This window comes from Lepus europaeus, chromosome 22, assembly GCF_033115175.1.
Source record: "Lepus europaeus isolate LE1 chromosome 22, mLepTim1.pri, whole genome shotgun sequence".
NCBI classification, from domain to species: Eukaryota; Metazoa; Chordata; class Mammalia; order Lagomorpha; family Leporidae; genus Lepus; species Lepus europaeus.
In genome coordinates, this window is record NC_084848.1 from 24,084,413 (window position 1) to 24,106,437 (window position 22,025).

At 43.9% G+C, this 22,025-nt stretch overlaps 2 protein-coding genes across 2 annotated transcripts in view; one reads left to right on the forward strand and one right to left on the reverse strand.

Annotated features, from left to right (window-relative positions):
* SPTLC2 (serine palmitoyltransferase long chain base subunit 2) overlaps positions 1–22,025 on the forward strand; it is a 112,465-nt gene that overhangs the window by 43,037 nt on the left and 47,403 nt on the right. Inside the window, exons 3-5 of the mRNA XM_062181242.1 lie at positions 8,622–8,776; positions 10,285–10,433; positions 20,655–20,779. Coding sequence (XP_062037226.1) covers positions 8,622–8,776; positions 10,285–10,433; positions 20,655–20,779 — 429 coding nt within the window. The remainder of the gene's footprint in view (positions 1–8,621; positions 8,777–10,284; positions 10,434–20,654; positions 20,780–22,025) is intronic.
* On the reverse strand, positions 2,159–2,686 carry LOC133751307 (small ribosomal subunit protein eS24). The gene has a single exon (XM_062181288.1). The coding sequence runs from the start codon at positions 2,647–2,649 to the stop codon at positions 2,248–2,250; it is 402 nt and encodes a 133-aa protein (XP_062037272.1). The 5' UTR covers positions 2,650–2,686; the 3' UTR covers positions 2,159–2,247.

Genomic DNA, 22,025 nt, shown 5'->3' on the forward strand with positions numbered 1-22,025 from the left:
AGCCTATTGAGCCCCGGTGCCGGCCATCTTTTTTTTATTTTTAAAGTGTTCTCTTATTTTTTTCTTGTAAAGATTTATTTATTTATTTATTTATTTGAAAGAGTTACAGAGAGAGAGAAGGGGGGAGAGAGAGAGAGTGAGAGAGGTAGGTCTTCCATCACTGGTTCACTCCCCAATTGGCCGCAATGGCCAGAGCTGTGCCGATCCAAAGCCAGGAGCCAGGAGCTTCTTCCGGGTCTCCCATTGAGGTGCAGGGGCCCGAGGGCTTGAGCCATCGTCTGCTGCTTTCCCAGGCCATAGCAGAGAGCTGGATTGGAAGTGGATCAGCTGGGTCTCGAACCGGCACCCATATGGGATGCCGGCACTGCAGGTGGCAGCTTAACTGCTATGCCACAGTGCTGGCCCCTCTTTTTTTTTTTTTTTTTTTTTTTTAAGATTTATTTATTTGAGAGTCAGAATTACACAGACAGAGAAGGAGAAGCAGAGAGTGTGAGAGGTTTTCCATCCGGTGGTTCACTCCCCAAATGGCTGCAACAGCCGGACCTGCTCCATTCCAAAGCCAGGAACCAGGATCTTCTTTCAGTCTTCCCAGGTGGACACAGGGGCCCAAGGACTTGGGCCATTTTCTGCTTTTCCAGACCATAGCAGACAGCTGGATCAGAAGTGGAGCAGCCAGGACTTGAACTGGCACCCATATGGGATGCTGGCACTGCAGGTGGTAGCTTTACCTGCTATGCCACAGCACTGGCCCCTAAAGGTTTTTTTTTTTTTTTAACCTCTCACTATCTGGATTGGTGGGAAGCTGGAGTCAGGAGTCAGAGCCAAGAACTGAACTCAGGCATGCTGTTGAGGGGTATAGGTTTCTTTACTCCTTCCTTCCTTCCCTCCCTCCCTCCCTCCCTCCCTCCTTCCTTCCTTCCTTCCCTCCCTCCCTCCCTCCCTCCCTCCCTTCCTTCCTTTCTTTATTTGTTTGAAAGACAGAGGCATAGAGCGAGAAAGATATCTTCCATCTGCTGGTTTACTCCCCAAATGGCTGCAATGGCCAGAGCTGGGGCAGTCCGAAGCCCTGAGCCAGGGGCTTCTTCCAGGTCTCCCCTGTGGGTGCCACACTTGAGCCAGTTTCTACTGCTTTCCCAGGCCATAGCAGAGAGCTGGATCACAAGTGGAGCAACCAGGATTCGAACCAGCACCCATATGGGATGCTGGTACTGCAGCTGGTGGCTTTACCTGCTGTGCCACAACGCTGCTCCCCTGGGGTGCAGGTGTTTTAATTGGTAGGCCAAGTGTCCACTCCATTTTGTTCTCTTGATTTGTAAGACATTTAATTACCTGGTTTTCCTCCTGCCTTTCTGGCTGTTGTTTTCTTATCTCTCTGGCAGTGTTCTGCTTATCTGCCTGACTTAGTTGTTGGTGTGATCCAAGCTTCATCTTTTGATGACTGTCTTTATGTACCTTGTATATGCTGATAAATTCCAAATGTATACCTTTATCTCTGATTTCTCCGTCGAACACTAGGCCCTTGTTTCTGGATACCTGCTTGACATCTGCACGTAATCGTCTCAAACTTTACATGTCTGAAACTAAGCCGATATCTCCTCTACCCAGCTGGCTGTCTTCCCGTTGCTTAGGCTAAAAACCGTGGAGTTATCCCTGATTCTTTCTTCTGTCCCATATTATGTGTGCTCCATTAGCAAATCTAGATTTAACTTCGTGTCACCCTCCATTAGCACCAAGCTGCCATGTCTTGTGGCTTGGCCTCTCGCTCATCTCCAGCCACACTGGTCTCTGCTGTTCCTCAGATACGGCAGGCGTAATCCTGCTTCACTGCCACTGCACTTGTTGCTCGTGCTGCCAGGAAGGCTCTTCCAGACTATTGGATGGGAGCTGGATCACAGCATGACTCTGGCACTATACAGCCCCCTGTGTGCTTTTTGTTGTTGTTGTTAGCATTTTTCCTAACATACTTGGCATTTTATACATTTGTCTTCTTTAGCATCTCTTCTACCAGAATGTAAATCCCAGGAGGGCGAGGATTATTGTTATCCTTCTGTTTACTCCTCTGCCCAGTGTTTTAAAGGACGGTGGTGCATTGTTATATGCTCAGTAAGTGAATGAGACAAGGATGCTAGTTGAGTGGCGGTAATATAGCAATGAAAAGTTTTTTTTTTTTTTTGAAAGTTTTTACAGTTTATTAATTCCCATGAAAAATTCGCACAATCACTGTAGATAAGATTCACTGCAAAATCTTTACTCCTTCGGCTTTTTGCCAGCACCAACGTTGGCCTTGGCAGTTCCCCTGACCTTCTTCATCCTGTTCTTACGCTCCTTTCGCTGCTTTCTTGAGGTCTTTTTCTTCTCATACAGGCCATGTCGTGCAAGTCTGTGTTTGGGTTCATTTTTCTTAGCATAATCCAAGGAATCGTAAATCATGCCAAAGCCCGTTGTCTTGCCACCACCAAAATGAGTTCTGAATCCAAACACAAAGATGACGTCGGGAGTCGTCTTGTACATTTTGGCCAGTTTTTCCCGAATCTCTGTCTTCGGCACAGTCGCCTTGCCAGGGTGGAGCACGTCAATGACCATCTGCTTCCTCTGAAGCAGTCGGTTAGTCATGAACTTCCGGGTCCGGATGGTTACTGTGTCGTTCATGATGGCGGCAGACCCTCACGCAGCCAGGGAGGAAAAGAGCGCAATGAAAAGTTTTGAGTCTTTTGAAGTGAGTGTGTAACAGGAGTGACCGTTTCTTTAAAATATTGTATTCATTTGTGAGACACTAAGGTAGAGTGTGCCCATCCGCAGACTCAGCCCCCAGTCTGGAAGCTGGGAACTAAATCCAAGTCTCCCAGTCTCCCACATGTGTGGCAAGGATCCATTTTCTTAGAGCCGTCACCACTGCCTCTGGTGGTGTTTTTTTAGATCAGAGAAAACAACTGTCTTTAATCTTAATCCCATTTTATGCTTTCATGGACAACGTATGAACAAGAAGTGGTTTCCTGTCTTTAACATTAAAAACAAGGGAGAACAAGCAATATGATGATTTATATGAACGTTGGAAAAGCTGTTAACCATCCTTCAGATGGTTCTAATAACCTTCTAGTAACAGCATCCTAATAACCTTTTATGATTATGTCACGTACTTATGATTATGTCATGTACATTGTTTTCTTTAAATAGAGGTAAGGACAGAATTGTTGATTATAAAATAAATGTTTCTGGTATATAATTCTTTTGAATCTTAGGATGACTCCATTTTTCAATACTTCCTAAAGTGGAAATTATCTGGAATATTCAAACTCCTACTTTATTGGGCTAGTGCTGTAGTGTAGTAGGCTAAGCCTCCATCTGCAGTGCCAGCATCCCATATAGGCACTGGTTCATGTCCCGGTTGCTCCTCTTCTGATCCAGCTCTTTGATTATGGCCTGGGAAAGCCATGGAAGACAGCCCAAGTGTTTGGGCCCCTGTACCCATGTGGGAGACCTGAAAGAAGCTCCTGGCTCCTGGCTTTAGATCAACTCAGCTCCAGTCATTGTGGCCATTTGGGGAGTGAACCAGTAGGTGGAAGACCTTGCTAACTCTGCCTCTCTAATAAATAAATCTTTTTATTTTTTTTATTTTTTTTTATTTTTGACAGGCAGAGTGGACAGTAGAGGGAGACAGAGAGAAAGGTCTTCCTTTAGCCGTTGGTTCACCCTCCGATGGCCGCCGCTGATCCGATGGCAGGAGCCAGGTGCTTATCCTGGTCTCCCATGGGGTGCAGGACCCAAGCACTTGGGCCATCCTCCACTGCACTCCCTGGCCACAGCAGACAGCTGGCCTGGAAGAGGGGCAACCGGGACAGGATCGGTGCCCCAACCGGGACTAGAACCTGGTGTGCCGGCGCCGCAAGGCGGAGGATTAGCCTAGTGAGCCGCGGCACCGGCATAAATAAATCTTTAAAAATAAATAAATAAACAAGAGGCTCAATTTTTAAAAAATTCTTAATTTACATTTTGAACCAATTTTGTCATATTTTAGCTATTTCTAGATCTTGTTTTTATTTTATTTATTTACTTATTTTCAAAGATTTATTTATTTCCTTGAAGGCAGAGTTACAGAGAGGCAGAGACAGAGAGAGAGAGGTCTTCCATCCACTGTTTCACTCCCCAGATGCCCGCAACGGTCCAGAGCTGTGCCAATCTGAAGCCAGGAGCTTCCTCCGGGTCTCCCATATGGGTGCAAGGGTCCAAGGACTTGGGCCATCTTCCACTGCTTTCCTAGGCCATAGCAGAGAGTGGGATCAGAAGTGGAACAGCTGGGACTTGAATCCCATGTGGGATGCTGGCAATGCAGGCAGTGGCTTTACCTGCTACGCCACAGCGCTTGCTCCACAGATACAATTCTAAATCCAAAACTTCTTTTTAAAAAAATAAGAAAATATCAGCTTGTTTTTAAAACAAGAGTGACACCTGGTGTGGGTGTTGGATGCAAAGGGTTAAGCAGCTAATTGGGAAATGCACATTCTGTATCAGAGTGCCTGGATTTAGGTCCCATCTCCACTTGGGATCCAGCTTCCTGCTGATGCACACTCTGAGAGGTTGCAGATGATGGCTCAAGCACCTGGGTCCCTGCCACCCGCGTGGAAGACTGAATGGAGTTCTTGGCTTCTGACTTTGGCTTCACCCCTGGCTGTTGTATTTGGGTAGTAAACCTGCAAATGGACTATCTGCCCACCAACCCTACACCCAGCTCTCTGTTACTTTTCCTTTCAAATAAATAAAAATATGTAAAGGTTTTTTTTAAAGCAGTTTTATTTATTTGGAAGGCAGAGTTAGAGAGAGAGATAATGTTCCATTTGCTGGTTCGCTTCCTAAATGGGATGCCAGCACTGCAGGTGTCAGCTTTACCTGCTATGCCACAGTGCCAGCCCCAAAAAATAATTTCAAAAAATGTTTCCAGGGACCAGCGCTGCGGCGCAGTGGGTTAAGACCCTGGCCTAAAGTACCGGCATCCCATATGGGTGCTGGTTCTAGTCCCAGTTGTTCCACTTCTGATCCAGCTCTCTGCTAATGTGTCAGGGAAAGCAGCACAGGATGGCCCAAGTACTTGGGCCCCTGCACCTGCGGGAAGCTGGAGCTGAAAGCACACCTGGGACGCAAACCCAGGCTCTCAGGTGTGGGACGCTGCTGTCTCCAGTGGCAGCTGAACGAGCGCACCAAATGCTCACCACATGGTGATGGTGAGAAGGCACTGCAACCAATGCAGCCATGTTTTCCAAGCTCTGAATCCCAGCATCAAAAAGTGTTATTTGCTTCAAATGCTCAGGTTAGAGAGAATTTTTTCCTTTGATATACTGAGATTTGTGCTTTAGACTATTTTTTTTTTAATATTTATTTATTTACTTGAAAGATAGAAACAGAAAAAGAGAGCATCCATCCACTAGTTCACTCTCCAGATGGCCACAATGGCTGGGCCAAGCCAGAGCCAGAAGCTTCATCTGGGTCTCCTGTGTGGGTGGCAGGGGCCCAAACAGTTGGGCCACCTTCTGCTGCCTTTTCCAGGCCATTAGCCGGAAGTTGGATCAGAAGTGGAGCGGCTGGAATGTGAACCTGTGCCTATAGGGGATGCCAGCATTGAAGGCTGCGGTTTAACCCACTACACCACAATACCAGCCCCTGTCCTAGACTCTAAAATAAGTAAAACTTATTAAATTAGAACTGATGTTGAAAATTCTTTTTTTTTTTTTGGACAGGCAGAGTGGACAGTCAGAGAGAGACAGAGAGAGATAGAAAGGTCTTCCTTTGCCATTGGTTCACCCTCCAATGGTCGTCATGGCTGGCACGCTGCACTGATCCGATGGCAGGAGCCAGGTGCTTATCCTGGTCTCCCATGGGGTGCAGGGCCCAAGCACTTGGGCCATCCTCCACTGCACTCCCGGGCCACAGCAGAGAGCTGGCCTGGAAGAGGGGCAACCGGGACAGAATCCGATGCCCTGACTGGGACTAGAACCCGGTGTGCCGGTGCCGCTAGGCGGAGGATTAGCCTATTGAGCCGTGGTGCCGGCCAGATATTGAAAATTCTTACTAGAATTTATGGTAGCCCTAGTGCTAGAGGCTCTCCTTTAGATGAATGACTGAATTGTGTGACGTGGATGAATAATTTAAATTATATACACACACACACACACACAATACTTTAAATATTTTTCTACAATAATTACATTGAATGTGCTTTGAAATAGTCAAGTTTCAGTGGAGTTAACTAAACTCACTGTAGATCATTTAAGCAACTCTGTAACTCTGCCTTTCAAATAAAATAAATCTTTTTTTTTTTTTTTTTTAAATAAGAGTGTTAGAGAGACAGAGGTGGAGAGATCTTCTGTCTGTTGGTTTACTACCCAAATGGCCACAACAGCCAGGGCTGGGGCAAGCTGAGGCCAGGAGCTAGGAGCTTCATCCGGGTTTTACACGTGGGTGCAGGGGCCCAAAGATTCTGGGCCATCTTTCACTGCTTTCCCAGGCACATTAAAAGAGAGCTACATCAGAAGTGGAGCAGCCGAGACACAAACAGGCAATCAACCATATGGGATGCTGGCATCACAGATGGTAGCTTAACCCATTTCACCATAATTCTGGTCTCAATAAATAAATCTTAAAAAAAAAAAAAAAAAGGAAAAGGACTTGGGACTACTTTTTTGTTCTTTAGGAAATAAATCATGGTGAATTATAGCTGAAGAAGTCTTTAGAATTTGGATGTCTCTTCCTGTTTTCTTTCAATCAGTATTTTTGTTAGGAGACTAACAAAAAGGATATATTATTTAAATGATAGGTTTCCATTTTTGATAGACATGTTATAAATGTTTTCTACCCTAAGGAAGGACAAATACTAGAACCAATTATGAGAGAGATGTTATCAGTTTCTACAGATGCTTAGAGTACTTTGTAACTCTGTCCAGCTTTGTTTAAGATCTTTATTGGGGCCAGTGCTGTGGCGTAGCAGGTAAAGCCGCCATCTGCAGTGCCAGCATCCCATATGGATGCCAGTTCGAGTCCTGGCTGCTCCAATTCCAATCCAGTTCTCTGCTATGGCCTGGGAAAGCAGTAGAAGATGGCCCAAGTCCTTGGGCCCCAGAACCCATGTGGGAGACCAGAAAGAAGCACCTGGCTCCTGGCTTCGGATTGGCATAGCTCCAGCCAAAGCAGCCATTTGTGGGGTGAACCAACGAAGAAAGACCTTTCTCTCTGTCTCTCTCTCTCATTGTCTAACTCTGTCAAATAAATTTTTTAAAATTTTTAAAAAATAGAAGATCTTTATCTTGTGAGTCTTCATTAGAGTCCAGTGTCATAGAAGGTTGTAATCTTTGAGTTTTACGTAGAGTCTCCTTTAGGAATGAAAACCTTTCACAGAATACAGCTCAGGTTTAAAAATGAATTTTGGGTTATTTAGCAGGTCAACTTAGGTTGACTCCAAACTGAGATCTGAAGTGGTTTGCTGGCTATCGTAAAATTATAGTTCCATTTGGTTTGGTTTACCTTTTGCCGTCCAGAATTTAAGTAGGTCTCTTGTGGTCTGATCACATGTCTTCTGACCAGGATCATGCCTCCCTGGCCATAGCTTTAATGCATTCATTTCAGATCCACCATGGCTTGATTTTTTACAGACTTCAGAATTTTAGTATAATTTATTCTCAGGGAGGAAAAGGAAAATTTTAACTTCCTGAGCATGGTAATTCTTTTTAAGAATCTTTTTCCAGCTTTTAAGCTGGAAAAACAAGATGGGTAGCATCCTATAAGCTACCTTTTAGTATTTCTTGTGTATTACTTTTTCTTTGAATTTGTTTCACTTTGTTCTTGGAAAATACGTAGAGAACAAAAATCTTAATTTTGGAATTATTTTTGTTATTTGAAACGAATTACAGCAGTTTTTACAACATTTTCCACTATTATATTTCTTGGATGGAAAGTAGGAAGGCAGTCCTTTTGAGATTATCAGGAAAGAAAACCACCAAATGACAGTTATACAACCAAATTTTATTAATTTCTTAAAATGAAAAGCACGTTTATTTACTTAAAAGTCAGAATAATGGAGAGGGAGAGCCAGAGATCTTCCATTTACTGGGTCACAGTCCAAATGCCTGCAATAGCTGAGACTGCTCCAGGCTGGAAACAGGAGCTCTATTTGGGTCTCCCATATGGATGACAGCAACTCTGGGACTTGAGCCATCATCTCCTGTTTCTCAAGTGCATTAGCAAGAAGCTGTAGTTCAAGTGTACAGGGACTTGAACCAGGCACTGAAGTATGGAATGTGGGCATCCCAAGCAGCAGCTTAACCCACTGCACCACGGCTACCACCTCCCTAAGTTTTATTTTTATGAGGTCTTCCTTACTAAATTAAATTTGTGTACTCCACGTTTGTGCAATCAGTTATTTGAATCCATGTAACTAACATAGGTCAACTGTCAAGTGACTTTACTTGGTTAATAAGAGTTGTGTTAAGCATAAAGAATTGATGTCTTTCCAAATGTTTTCCTGATGTTTTACTTAATTGAAGTCTCAAGTGTTCGTACAAAATGAAAAAGGAAATTGTCAATTTTATTTACAAAGAAATTCAGTTAAATCTATAGTATTTACCATTTGTTGGCAGGACTTTGTGTCATTGTATCAGGATTTCGAAAACTTTTATACAAGGAATCTTTACATGAGGATCAGAGATAACTGGAATCGGCCAATCTGCAGTGTGCCTGGAGCCAAGGTGGACATCATGGAGAGACAATCTCATGATTATAACTGGTCATTCAAGTGAGTCTCATTGGGGAATTGTTTCTTTTTAAAATATATATATAATTGAAAGGCAGGTAAGAGAATGATTTACTCTATTATACACAGGTCGTTTCTTAATTTACAAAATGAGATCATACCATATGCTTATAAATTATAGCGTAGGTTATTTACTTGGTGACATACCGGGAACATCTTTGTAGTGTGTACAGTCACAGAAAGTTCATTATGGCCAGCGCCGTGGCTCACGAGGCTAATCCTCTGCCTGCGGTGCCGGCACACCGGGTTCTAGTCCCGGTTTGGGTGCTGGTTCTGTCCCGGTTGCTCCTCTTCCAGGCCAGCTCTCTGCTGTGGCCCGGGAGTGCAGTGGAGGATGGCCCAAGTGCTTGGGCCCTACACCTGCATGGGAGACCAGGAGGAAGCACCTGGCTCCTGGCTTCGGATCCGCGCAGCGCTGGCCATGGCGGCCATTGGGGGGTGAACCAATGGAAGGAAGACCTTTCTCTCTGTCTCTCTGTTTCACTGTCTAACTCTGCCTGCCAAAAAAAGAAAAAAAATAAAGTTCATTGTTTGTGGTGACTACACAGTATTCTGCAGTTTAGATATACCATAGGATAGCAGGTTGGGCTCTCATCCTTGTTAATGACTCCCAAATCCTAGGATGTTAAACAACAGCAGTTTATTTCAGGTCCACACTTCATGATCTTCTTAGGCTCCTGGGACTTTTTTTTTTTTTTTTTTAAAGATTTATTTATTTATTTGAAAGTCAGAACTACAGCGAGTTCTTCCATCTGTTGGTTCGTTCTCCAAATGGCCGCAATGACCAGAGCTGGGCCAGACCAAAGCTAGGAAGTAGCTTCATACGTGTCTCCCAAATGGGTGTAGGAATCCAAGCACTTGATCCATCTTCTGCTGCCCTCTCAAGCACCTTAGCAGGCAGACGGATTGGAAGTAGAACAGCGGAGACTTGAACTGGCACCAATATGGGATGCTGGCATGGAAGACAGCGGCTTAACTGCTGCACTGCAGCGCCGGCCCCTGTGGGGCTTCTGACCTGTGTTATCCTCACTTGGAGGCCCATGTTGATTGGGCTTCTGTCATGTTGAATATCACTGGTCCCCATACCCAGGGAAGGAATGGAGCGAAAGGTACAATGGCTCTTAAAGGGTCCTCAAGTATGTTCATGTGGGAATTGCGGAATCAAAGAATAGGATTTATCTTAATGATTAAGTGCTGCCACACTGCTCTCCAAAAAAGAAGTGATTTTTGTATCTGCAGTTCATGAGACTATCTTGGCCAACACTAGGGATCATCAATTTTCAAGTTTTTATCACTGTTTATAAGTGAAAATTGGTATTTAACTTCTAAATCCCTAGTTTGTAATGCATTTGGATTTCTTTGCATGTAGACCATGTTCTCTCTAGTTCCTGTATATAGAGCTTCCATTTGTGTTACCAGTGCATTTACTATCACATTTAAGTATTTGGTTGCTCATGAGTTTAATTAAGTTTTATGCTTTTGAATCACAGGTATACAGGGAATATAATCAAAGGTGTTATAAACATGGGTTCCTACAACTATCTTGGATTTGCCCGGAATACTGGATCATGTCAAGAAGCAGCTGCCAAAGTTCTAGAGGAGTACGGAGTTGGAGTGTGCAGCACTCGGCAGGAAATCGGTAAGTGTAAATTGTGTTTGGCCAGCTGCTGTTTGGGACTTTTTTATTTGGGTGTGAGTAATACCAATATGAAGCTAAGGCAGTAAATATCCAAACACTTAGTTTATCATGTAGTTTTAGATTAAGTAAAGAATGTTTTCCTGGAGCTAGCGCTGTGGCATAGCTGGTTAAGCTGCCACCTGCAGTACCAGCATCCCATATGGGCTCCAGTTTGAGTCCTGGCTGCTCCGCTTCCAGTCCAGCTGCCTGCTGATGTGCCTGGAAAAGCAGTGGAAGATGGTCCAAGTCCTTGGACCCCTGTTCCTGCGTGGAAGGCCCAGAAGAAGCTCCTGACTCCTAGCCTCAGGTCAGTCCAGCTCCAGCTCTGGTTGTTCCGGCCACATGGGGAGTGAACCAGTGGATGGAAGATCTCTCTCTACCTCTCTGTCTCTCTCTCTCTGCCTCTGCCTCTCTCTCTCTCTGTAACTCTGCCTTTCAAATAAATAAATTTAAAAAAAAAAAAAAAAGGAATGTTTTCTTTTCCTGAAGTGATGGATGATTCCCATGCTTTCACCGTGTTTTGAGTGTCTCTGGAAAAGTTCCGTTAGCATTTCATTTATAACTTTAATGTTGATTTGCAAATGACAGTTGTTAAGAGTACCACTTACTAGTGCATTGGCACATGAGGATTAAGCTGTTTTCATACTGCTAAATTTGCACTAATAATTCTTGCCTTATAGAGTTAAATAAGCTAATTCCTGTGAAGCAGTTAGGAAATAGGAGATAATGAATATAAACTCTTTTATTTCTACAGCTCTATAATTGTAAGGAATTAACAGCTTTTTAAAAAGATTTATTTATTTCAAAGAGTGACACAGAGAGAGAGCCACTCCCCAGATGGCTGCAACAGCTGGGGCTGGGCCAGGCTGAAACTGGGAGCCAGGAACTCCAGACAGGTCTCCCATATGGGTGGCAGGAACTCATGTACTGGGGCCATCCTACATTGCTTCCCCAGGCACATTAGCAGAGAGCTGGATGGGAAGTGGAGCCGCCAGGACTTGAATTGGCACAATTTGCGATGCAGCTGTCAGAGGCAGCGACTTAACCCACTGCACCACAACACCAACCCCCAGAGTTACTTTTTAAAGGAAATTCTGATTACAAGTGAACTCCAGGGGTGGGTGTTTGGCATAGTGGACGATACTACTTGGGATGCCCACATCACATTTCAGAGTGCTTAGATTCAGGTCTTGGCTTTGTTCTCAATTTTAAATTCCTGCTAGCTTGTGTCCTGGGAGGCAGCAGGTGTTTTCTCTTATAGGAGACCTCTATGGGGTTCCTGGTTCCTGGATTTGACCTGGTCTAACCCTGACCTTTGTAGGCATTTGGAGATTGAATCTGCAGATGGAAGATCTGTCCGGTAGATGAAAGATCTCTCTCTCCCTCTCTCTCTCTCTCTCTCTCTCTCTCTTTCTCTTTCTCTCTCTCTTATTCTCTTTCTGCTTTTCACATAAATAAGATAATTTTTTAAAAAATTAATTCTGATGAGAGTTAGAATATGTTGAAGTTTGTTTCCCAAATTTTAATAGGACTTCTGTCCTGTTTCTTTAATTTTTTTAAAAGATTTATCTATTTATTTGAAAAATAGAGTTAGAGTGAGGGACATATAGAGATCTTCCACCCACTGGTTCATTCCCCAAATGGTTGCAATGGCCAGGGCTAGGCCAGGCCGAAGCCAGGAGCCAGGAGCTTCACCTAGGTCTCCCATGTAGCTGCAGAGGCCTAAGCACTTGAGCCATCTTCTGTTGCTTCCCAGGCCTTTAGCAGGGAGTTGGATCCGAAGTACAGCAACTAGGCCTCAAACTGGCACACTTATAGGATGCTGGCATTGCAACCAACGCATTTTTTTTTTTTTAATACTTTTTTTTTTTTTTTTGACAGATAAGAGTTACAGACAGTGAGAGAGAGAGACAGAGAGACAGAGAGACAGAGAGAAAGGATTTCCTTCTGTTGGTTCACTCCCCAAATGGCTGCTGCAGCCGGTTCTACGCTGATCTGAAGCCAGGAGCCAGGTGCTTCTTCCTGGTCTCCCATGCGGGTTCAGGGCCCCAAGCACTTGGGCCATCCTCCACTGCCTTCCCAGGCCACAGCAGAGAGCTGGACTGGAAGAGGAGCAACCGGGACTAGAACCCAGCACCCATGTGGGATGCCTGCACCACAGGCAGAGGATTAACCAAGTAAGCCACGGTGCCAAACCCCTGTTTCTTTTAAACAGTAGAAATGGACTAGTATAAATTTTCTTAGCTCCCATAATATCCTGGGTATTCTGTTGTGGTACCCGAGCAATATGATACATTTATTTTTTTTTAAAGATTGAAAGTAAGTATTTGGGCTCAATTCTTAAAGCTTATATAGTACATGTAGTATTCAAGTTTTTGATCCAGAAAGTCAAGTTTTTAAAAGTTTGGACCTAGAATAACTCAATAAGAAATGGGCTAGTCTTTTGCAGTTACCTAAAGAGTACCTTGTAGCTACATCATGAAGGTTTCCATTCCTCCATTACCAATTTAATGCTATAGGGGCCTTGGTTGGACCTCGCCCCATCTTAAATTCTTGGATAAAGACTATTGGATACTTTCTAGGAGAAAGTGACTTAAGATCCTGATTTTTTTTTTTTTTTAATTGGTCTTCTGGGTATGTTACAGCCTTCCTTAATGTAATTTCATCCCACCCCCTTCTTCAGATTGGACTGGCTGCTCTTTAGGGCTGCTTGCTCTCAGGACCACTATGCCGCATTCTGGTACTTCTTTAATTGGGGTAAGGTGGTCAGGTTAGAAATTTCCTTTTCCTCCCCTGTTTCAATTCTTTTTTTTTTTTTTTTTTTTTGACAGGCAGAGTGGACAGTGAGAGAGAGACAGAGAGAAAGGTCTTCCTTTTGCCATTGGTTCACCCTCCAATGGCCGCCGCGGTAGGCGCGCTGCGGCCGGCGCACCGCGCTGTTCCAATGGCAGGAGCCAGGTGCTTCTCCTGGTCTCCCATGGGGTGCAGGGCCCAAGCACTTGGGCCATCCTCCACTGCACTCCCTGGCCACAGCAGAGAGCTGGCCTGGAAGAGGGGCAACCGGGACAGGATCGGTGCCCTGACCGGGACTAGAACCCGGTGTGCCGGCGCCGCAAGGCGGAGGATTAGCCTAGTGAGCCGCGGCGCCGGCCTGTTTCAATTCTTTTATTTCCTGTATCTCATAGCTTCCTCTTTCTCACTTCTCTCTCTCTCTCTTTTTTTTTCTAAATGTTGCTTCCTTTTTTTTTTTTTTTTTAAGTATATTTTTTATTTATTTGAACAGCAGAGTGCCCTACTAGCCAAATGCCCACCATAGCCAGGGCTAGGCCAGGCCAGAGCTAGGAGCCAAGAACTCCATCAAAGTTTCTCATGTAGTTGGTAGGGACCCACATCCTTGGGCCATCATCTGTTACCTCCCAGGGAGTACATTAGCAGGAAGCTAGATCAGAAGCAAAGACAATACTTGATCCCAGGCACTCTAATGTGGGATGTAGGCCTCCCAAGCAGTGACTTAATCTTCTGTGCCACAACACCCGACTCTTCTTCTTTCTTGACATATTCCCTCACACTGATGGAGCTCACTCTCCGGTACTTTCCTAGTAATGCAGGGACACACATTGTTTGAATTTGTTTTATAGTTTCGGATATCAGATTGTTGTCTTTGTGCCAGCAATATGGTGTGGTATGTTAAGCTACCACTTGCTATGCAGGCATCCCATACTGGAGTGCTGGTTCCAGTCCCAACTGCTCTGCTTCTTACCCAGCTCCCTCCCATTCACCTGGGAAAGCAGCAGGTGACAGCACAAGTACTTGGGTCCTTGCCACCCATGTGGAAGACCCTAATGGAGTTCTGGGCTTTGGCTTCAGCCAGGCGCAGCCCCTGCCGTTGTGACCATTTGAGGAATGAACCAGTACATGGAAACTAACTCTCTTTCTCTGTCGTTCTTTCAAATAAATGAATACATCTTAAATATTTCTTTGATCTGTTATGTTGCTTGATTAATAATTCTGGCAGTATTATAGGTTGGATATGTTTTCCCTGGGAAGCTTGAGGATGTTGCCTATTGTCCTCTGGCACCCAGAGGTGCTGGTCCATACTATAGTGCAGTTCTGATCACCATTCCTGTGTCTGTCATTCCTCCTATTGTACCTTCTCTTTGAAAGGTTTTATTGTTTAAAAACCTTTGGGGGAGGTAGGTAATAAATAATATTGTCAATAATAGAGTTCAAAAAGGCGTGCAATGAAAAATCTGTTTCCTGTCCATTGTCTGTTCACTCAGTTCCTTCTGCTGTTGTCATGAACCACTTCTGATTTGTCTGTGCATGTCCTTTTGTGGAAACTTTATTTTTTTTAAAGAGTTCAACAAATTGTGTGGGGGAAAAAAAAAACTGTTCCTCAACAGTCGAAACAAGGGCTATTCAAAGTCATTGCATCTTGAAGGTAATTTCACTTTTTTTAAGCATTTTTTTTTTCAAGAAACTTAATTAATTTTAAAGAAGAACCCCAAGGATGATACATCGTTTGCAAGCGCTTAGAAGTAACTATGAGACATAAGAATATCCTTGTGGAAACTTTCAAGACATGCTATCTCTTTGACTCATCAGGAAATTTCATTTGTGCCTTAGTGTGAGTCTTGTGCTAGTTTGGTGCTTAATGGATCTTCAGAATCATAGAATCAGGTCCTCTGGTTCTGAGATACTTAAGCATTTTCTCAGTTTTCTTTTTCAAGAAATCCTGCTTATAGACCTTTAGTATTTGTCCTCTGACTGTCTTCTCTGTCTTTCATTTTTGTTTTTGTTTCTGAGAAATTTAGTGTAAACCTTCTATGTAAACTCTCCCTTAATTAATATTTTTAATCTGTCACCGCCTATTCAGACTCTTTCATCTAGTGTCTGAGTCCAGACCATATACTGTGTCTTCTACTCGTGGAGGTAGGAGAAGGAAAAACCACCTGCCTGCTTGGCTGGGGGTGAGGATGGGGCAGGGTCTGTGTTACTGTTTCTTCCTCTCTTTTAACAGCTTTATTGAATATAATTTACAAACTAAACAGGAAGAGAAGAGATGGACAGGGAGATTTGTCGTCCTCTTATTCAGTCCCCAAATGTTCTCAACAGTTGGGGAAAAGAAAGGCCAACATCCAGAGCCAGGAACCCAATCCAGGTCCTCCACATGGGTGGCAGGGACCCAAATCTGAGCTGTCACTTGCTGCCTCCCAAGATCTTCATTAGCAGGAATCAAGAATCATGAGTGGAGCTAGGACATGAATCCAAGCATTCCATTATGGGATACAAGCATCCCAAGTAGGTTTTAATCACTATGCCAAATGCCCACCTGAATCCACTCCTTTAAATTTTTTTTTTTTTTTTTAATTTTTGACAGGCAGAGTGGACAATGAGAGAGAGAGAGAGACAGAGACAAAGGTCTTCCTTTGCCGTTGGTTCACCCTCCAGTGGCCACCACGGCCGGTGCGCTGCGGCCGGTGCACCGCACTGATCCGAAGGCAGGAGCCAGGTGCTTATCCTGTTCTCCCATGGGGTGCAGGGCCCAAGCACTTGGGCCATCCTCCACTGCACTCCCAGGCCACAGCAGAGAGCTGGCCTGGAAGAGGGGCAACCGGCACAGAATCCAGCACCCCGACCAGGACTAGAATCTGGTGTGCCGGTGCCGCTAGGCGGAGGATTAGCCTGTTGAGCCACGGTGCTGGCTCACTCCTTTAAATTTCAAGGCTGGTGCTGTGGTGTAGTAGGCCAAGCTTCTTCCTGCAGTGCTGGGATCCCATGTGGGTACTGGTTCATGTCCCAGCTGCTTCTCTTCTAATCCAGCTCTCTGCTATGGCCTGGGAAAGCAGTAGAAAATGGCCCAAGTCCTTAGGTTCCTGCACCCATGTGGGAGACCTGGAAGAAGCTCCTGGCATCCGATCAGCCCAGCTCCGGCCATTGCGGCCATCTGGGGAGTGAACCAGTGAATGGAAGACCTCTCTCTCTCTGTGTCTCTGCCTCTCTGTAACTCTGCCTTTCAAATAAATAAATGAATCTTTAAAAAAAAAAAAAAAAAAGAAAGAAACCCACTATCCATTAGCAGTCACTCAGCCCTTTCCTCCTTCTCCAACCTTCCATCCACCAGTAATCTTCCTGTCTTTATGAATTTGCCTATTTTGGGTGTTTCACATTAATGGCATCATGTAATGTTGTAGTCTTTTATGTCTGGCTTCTTTCACTTAGCATAATATTTCCAAGATTCAGCCTCGTAATGCCAACACTCCATTCTTTTTCATGGCCAAATGATCATTCTGTAAGTAAAGCACATCTTGTTTATCCATTTTTCACTTGCTGGACATTTGAATTGTTTCCACTTTTTGGCAGTTGTGAACAACTCTGCTGTGAACGCGGGTGTACAAATTCTTACATGATGCATCTTTTCATTTCTCTTGAGTATATACTTAGGAGTAGAATTGCTAGGTCATATGGTAACTGTATATTTAATTTTTTGAGAAATTGCTAAACTGTTTTCCAAAACAGAATAGTAGCCATGTCCTTTTACAGTTTAATCAGCAATATATGAGGGCTCATGTCTGTTTCTAATATCCTTCAAACAGCCATTTTGTTTGTAGCCCGGCCCTAACCCTTGCCTACTCTGATAACTGTCGCCTCGTCTTTTAATCCCCTGCATGGTTCCATGCAATGAATTTATTTGATTCTCTTTGAATCCCACTTATAGATAACATCCTTTATCTTTTTCTTTTTCTTTTTTTTTAAGATTTATGTATTTATTTAAAAGTCAGAGTTACACAGAGAGAAGAGAGGCACAGAGAGAGAGAGAGAGGGAGAGAGAGGGGTCTTCCATCCTATGGTTCACTCCCCAATTGGCTGCAACAGCCGGAGCTGTGCCGATCGGAAGCCAGGAGCCCGGAGCTTCTTCCAGGTCTCCCACATGGGTGCAGGGGCCCAAGCACCAGAGCCATCTTCTTCTGCTCTCCCAGGCCATAGCAGAGAGCTGGATCAGAAGTGGAGCAACCAAGTCTCAAACTGGTATCCAGAATGGGATGCCGGCACTTTAGGCCAGGGCGTTAACCCGCTGTGCTGCAGCACTGGCCCCAAGATAACGTCCTTTTTCTGACTTGAAGTCATTTACCATCTATATTAGCTTCCTGGGACTGCAGTAACAAAGTACCAGAAACTGGGTGACTTAAAACACAGAAGAAATGGAGGAGGCTAGAAGTATGGGGTCAAGGCAGCAGCAAGGCCATGCTCTCACCCCAGGAGTCCTGGAGAACCTTCCTTCCTTCTCATGTTAGCAGTTCTTGACTTCTCTTGGCTTATAGATGTGTCACTCCTGTCATGTGGCTATCTTCCTGTGTGTCCAGCATTGTCTTCTGTGCTCCCTTTGTGTTTCTGCATCCAAATTTTCCCCTTTTGTAAGGACATTTGCACTGCAGGATGACCTCCAACCCTCATTCTAAAGAAGGTGTCAGTCTGAGGAGATGGGGGGTCATTTTGGTAGAATACAGTTCAACTCATGACATCTTATTTTTGGGAATTTTCCTTTACATTAATTGTATTGAGGATTTACTGATATCTGCTAGTTAATAAAAAATTGAGCTCTATGTTTTATTTCTTGTTCTTTCCATTGTTTTGTGATGATTTCCAAAAGGAAACTGAAAATACAACATTTTAATCCCCCATCTTTTCCTTTTCCCCTCAAGGAAACCTTTTATTTCTGGAATACAAACTTCATAAGTATAACTTTAGGAATATAGTTATTCTTCCCCGCATACCTGCCCTCCCACCCACACTCCTATACCTCCACCTCCTCCCTTTCTCATTCCCAGTCCCATTCTCTATTAAGATTTATTTTCAATTAACTTTATACACAGAAGACCAACTCTATACTAAGTAAAGATTTCAACAATTTGTACACACACACACACACAAACTGTTTGAGAACAAGTTTTACAGTTAACTCTCATAATACAACTCATTGAGGACAGAGGTCCAGCATGGGAAGTTAGTGCACAGTGACTCCTGTTGTTAATTTAACAATTAACACTCTCATGTATGATGTTAGTGATTTTGACATAGCTGCCAAGGCTATGGAAGCCTTTTGAATCCACAAACTTGACGGTATTCAGACAAGGCCATAAGCAAAGTGGAAGTTCTCTCCTCCCTTCAGAGAAAAGTACCTCCTTTGATAGCCACTTCTTTCCACTGGGGTCATGCTCACAGAGACCCTTCATGTAGAACATTTTTTGGCACAGTGTCTTGGCTTTCCACGCCTGAAATGCTCTCATGGGCTTTTCAGCCAGACCAGGATGCCTTAATCCCCACCTCTATAAAACAGCATCTAGGGGCTGGCACTGTGGCGTAGCAGGTAAAGCCGCTGCCTGCAGTGCCAGCATCCCATATGGGCACTGGTTCAAGACCCAGCTGCTCCACTTCTGATACAGCTCTCTGCTGTGGCCTGGGAAAGTGGTAGAAGATGGTGTGAGTCCCTGGGTTCCTGCACCCAAGCAGGAGACCAGGAAGAAGTTCCTGGATCCTGGCTTCGGATTGGCACAGTTCTGGCCATTGAGGCAGTTGGGGAGTGAACCAGTGGATGGAAAGCTCCCCCCCCAGCCCCCCGCCTGCCTCTTCTTCTCTCTGTGTATAACTCTGACTTTCAAATAAATAAATTAATTAATCTTAAAAAAAAACAGCTAGTAGACACATCAGAAATCACAGGCCCCCCCCCCCTTTTTTTTTTTTTTAAGATTTAGAGAGGGAGAGATGGAGAAAAATTCTCCAACTTCTGGCTCACTCCCCATGTGGCTGCAACAGATTACCTGCATTCTGGTCTCCCATGTGGATGGAAGAGGTCCAAGACCTTGGGCTATCCTCTGCTGCTTTCCCAGGCACGTTAGCATTGAAGTGGATGTGGAGCTGTAGGGACTGTGAACTGGCACTCGACATGGGATGCCATTGTAAGTGGTGGCTTAACCCACTGTGGAACAGCGGTGGCCCCCATCACAGACCCAATGATCTGATGAAACAGTTGAAGGAGCATTCTGGAGTGGTGACATACATCATCTTCTATCTTTAAGGCACTTTGTAACTTATGAGTTGCTTGGACATATTATCTTTTGATCCTCAGAGTGCTATGAGTTAGGTAGGCATTAAAATTTTGCAGATAAGGAGTTGTTACACTGGTTTAGAGGTCAGTTGGGTTACCTGCATCCCATAGCAGTGCCTGGGTTCAAGTCCTGGCTCTCTTCTCCATTCCAACTTCCTGCTAATACACACCTTAGGAGACAGCAGGTGATGGCTCAAGTGGTTAGGTCCCTGTCATCCACCTGGGAGACCCAGATTGAGTTTCTAGCTCCTGACTTTGTCCTAGCTCAGCTGTTGAGAGTGTTTGGGAAGTGAACTGGTGGATAAAATGTGTTCCTGTGTCTGCCTGCTTTTCAAATAAATAAAATAAATAATTGTTTTAAGAAAGAAAGAAATTTAGCAGATAATAAAAGTCCAGAGAGGTTACAAGGAATTTGACTAAGCCTGAAGGACACATAGCATCCAAATTCAGCAGTCTTCTTTCTCAGCCTCTTTTCTTTCTGCAGTGTTGTTTATCCTGTAAGGATTTGAATGCCAATATAAAATCAAAGTGCAGAATTATCAGGAAGATCATAGCGAAGGAAAGTGCTCTCTTTTTTACTTTTTCTTTTAAAAGATCTATTTATTTGAAAAGGAGCAAAGGTAGCGGGGAGAGGCAGAGAGATGTTATGTCTGTTGGTTTACTTCCCAAATGCCAGCAATAGCTGGTAGTGGTCCAGAATGAAGTCAGGAGCCAGGAACTCCGTCTGGGTCTCCCTTATTGGTGGCAGGAACCCATGTACTTGGGCATCACCCTCTGCCTTCCCAGGTTCGTTAGCAGAAAGCTGATTGGGAGTGAAGCCCCCGGGTCTTGAGCCTGCTCTCCAGCACAGGATGTGGGCATTGCAAGCTGCAGCTTAACTCGACACACGACAGCACTCACCCTGAAGTGCTTACCTGTCTCGTGTTGTGTAACAAGTGATCACAGCACTTAATGATTTAGAACAACAGAGGTTTGCTTGTGATTCTGCATCTTGGGAGGGCTTCATAAAGGCCGCAACATAGATGAGTAATTCTTATGGTCAGAATCATGATCCTGACTTTGTTAACTTCATACAGGAAACCTGGACAAACATGAAGAACTAGAGAAACTTGTAGCAAGATTCTTGGGAGTGGAAGCTGCTATGACATATGGCATGGGATTTGCAACAAACTCGATGAACATTCCTGCTCTTGTTGGCAAAGTAAGAGAATCATTTATGAAAACTCTCTTGAATACATCTTCTTTTGTTTTGAAGAGCATTCAGAGCAAGGCAAAAGTATTATGAACTTTAGACTAACGGTATTTTACCCAAAAATATATCTATCAGGAATGTTTAGGTGAGTGTTTCCCTTGGAGACTTGAATCATTTGGATGGCTGTTGACTTTGTTTCATTCAGAGTTTTGAAGAAATTCTGATAAATAAGACCTCTAAAAGGCTAGAATTATGATTCTAACATTGATATCTAGGAATGGTATAATGAAAGAGCAATGAATTAACTCAAAAAGGAGATGTATTCGTTTGTTGACTGGTTAGATGGCTCACACTTTCCTGCAAGTGTGTAAAAGAACCTTTCTGGTCTTTCAGATTTCCTTTGCATAGTGAGGTGGTTGAGTTAGGTTAATTCTGAAGTCTTTTTCAGTTATACAAATATATAGTTCTGTGAAGAATAGATGAGACGAATAGAAAACAGATAGAAGGAATTTAAACCCATTTATATTAATACCACATTAAATGTAAATTGCTTATACATTTAATTGTAAGGCAAAGATTGTCAGATTAAATAAAATTTAAGTAGGTTTTCTAATATAGAATAGGAATCTATTTTAAATATGAAGGCACAGAAGTTAAAAGCATAGAAAAAAACACAGCCTGCAAGCAATAAAGATTTCAGAACAAGGAATATTCCTAGGGATAAATAAGAATATTGTACGATGATAAAGGAGTTAGCTCATGGGGCTGGTGCTGTGGCATAGTAGGTTAAGTCTTCTGCCTGCAGTGCCAGCATCCCATATGGTTGCCGGTTCGAGACCCAGCTGCTCTTCTTCTGATCCAGCACCTTGCTAATGGCCTGGGAGAGCAGTGGAAGATGGCCCAAGTTCTTGGGCCCCGGCTTCCACATGAGAGACCTGGAAGAAGCTCTTGGCTCCTGGCTTCGGATCAGCCCAGCCCTGACCTTTGTGGCAATTTGAGGAGTGAACCAGCAGAAGGAAGACCTCTCTCTCTCTCCCTCTCTCTTTCTGTGTCTGTAACTCTCTCTCTCTCAAATAAGTAAATCTTAAAAAAAAGAAAAAAAGTTAACTCTTCAGGAGGACTCATTTTAAGTGTAGGCACCTAATTCAGCTTCAAAGTACTTGAAGCTAAAGTTGATGAAACTGAAAGGGGTAAACATGTATGGAATTTTAATTAGAGGTTAACATCTGGGCTGGCACTCTGACTCAACGAGTTA

Coding starts and splice junctions, on each gene's coding strand:
- LOC133751307 (XM_062181288.1), bottom strand. CDS start 2,649: ATGAACGACACAGTAACCATCCGGACCCGGAAGTTCATGACTAACCGA.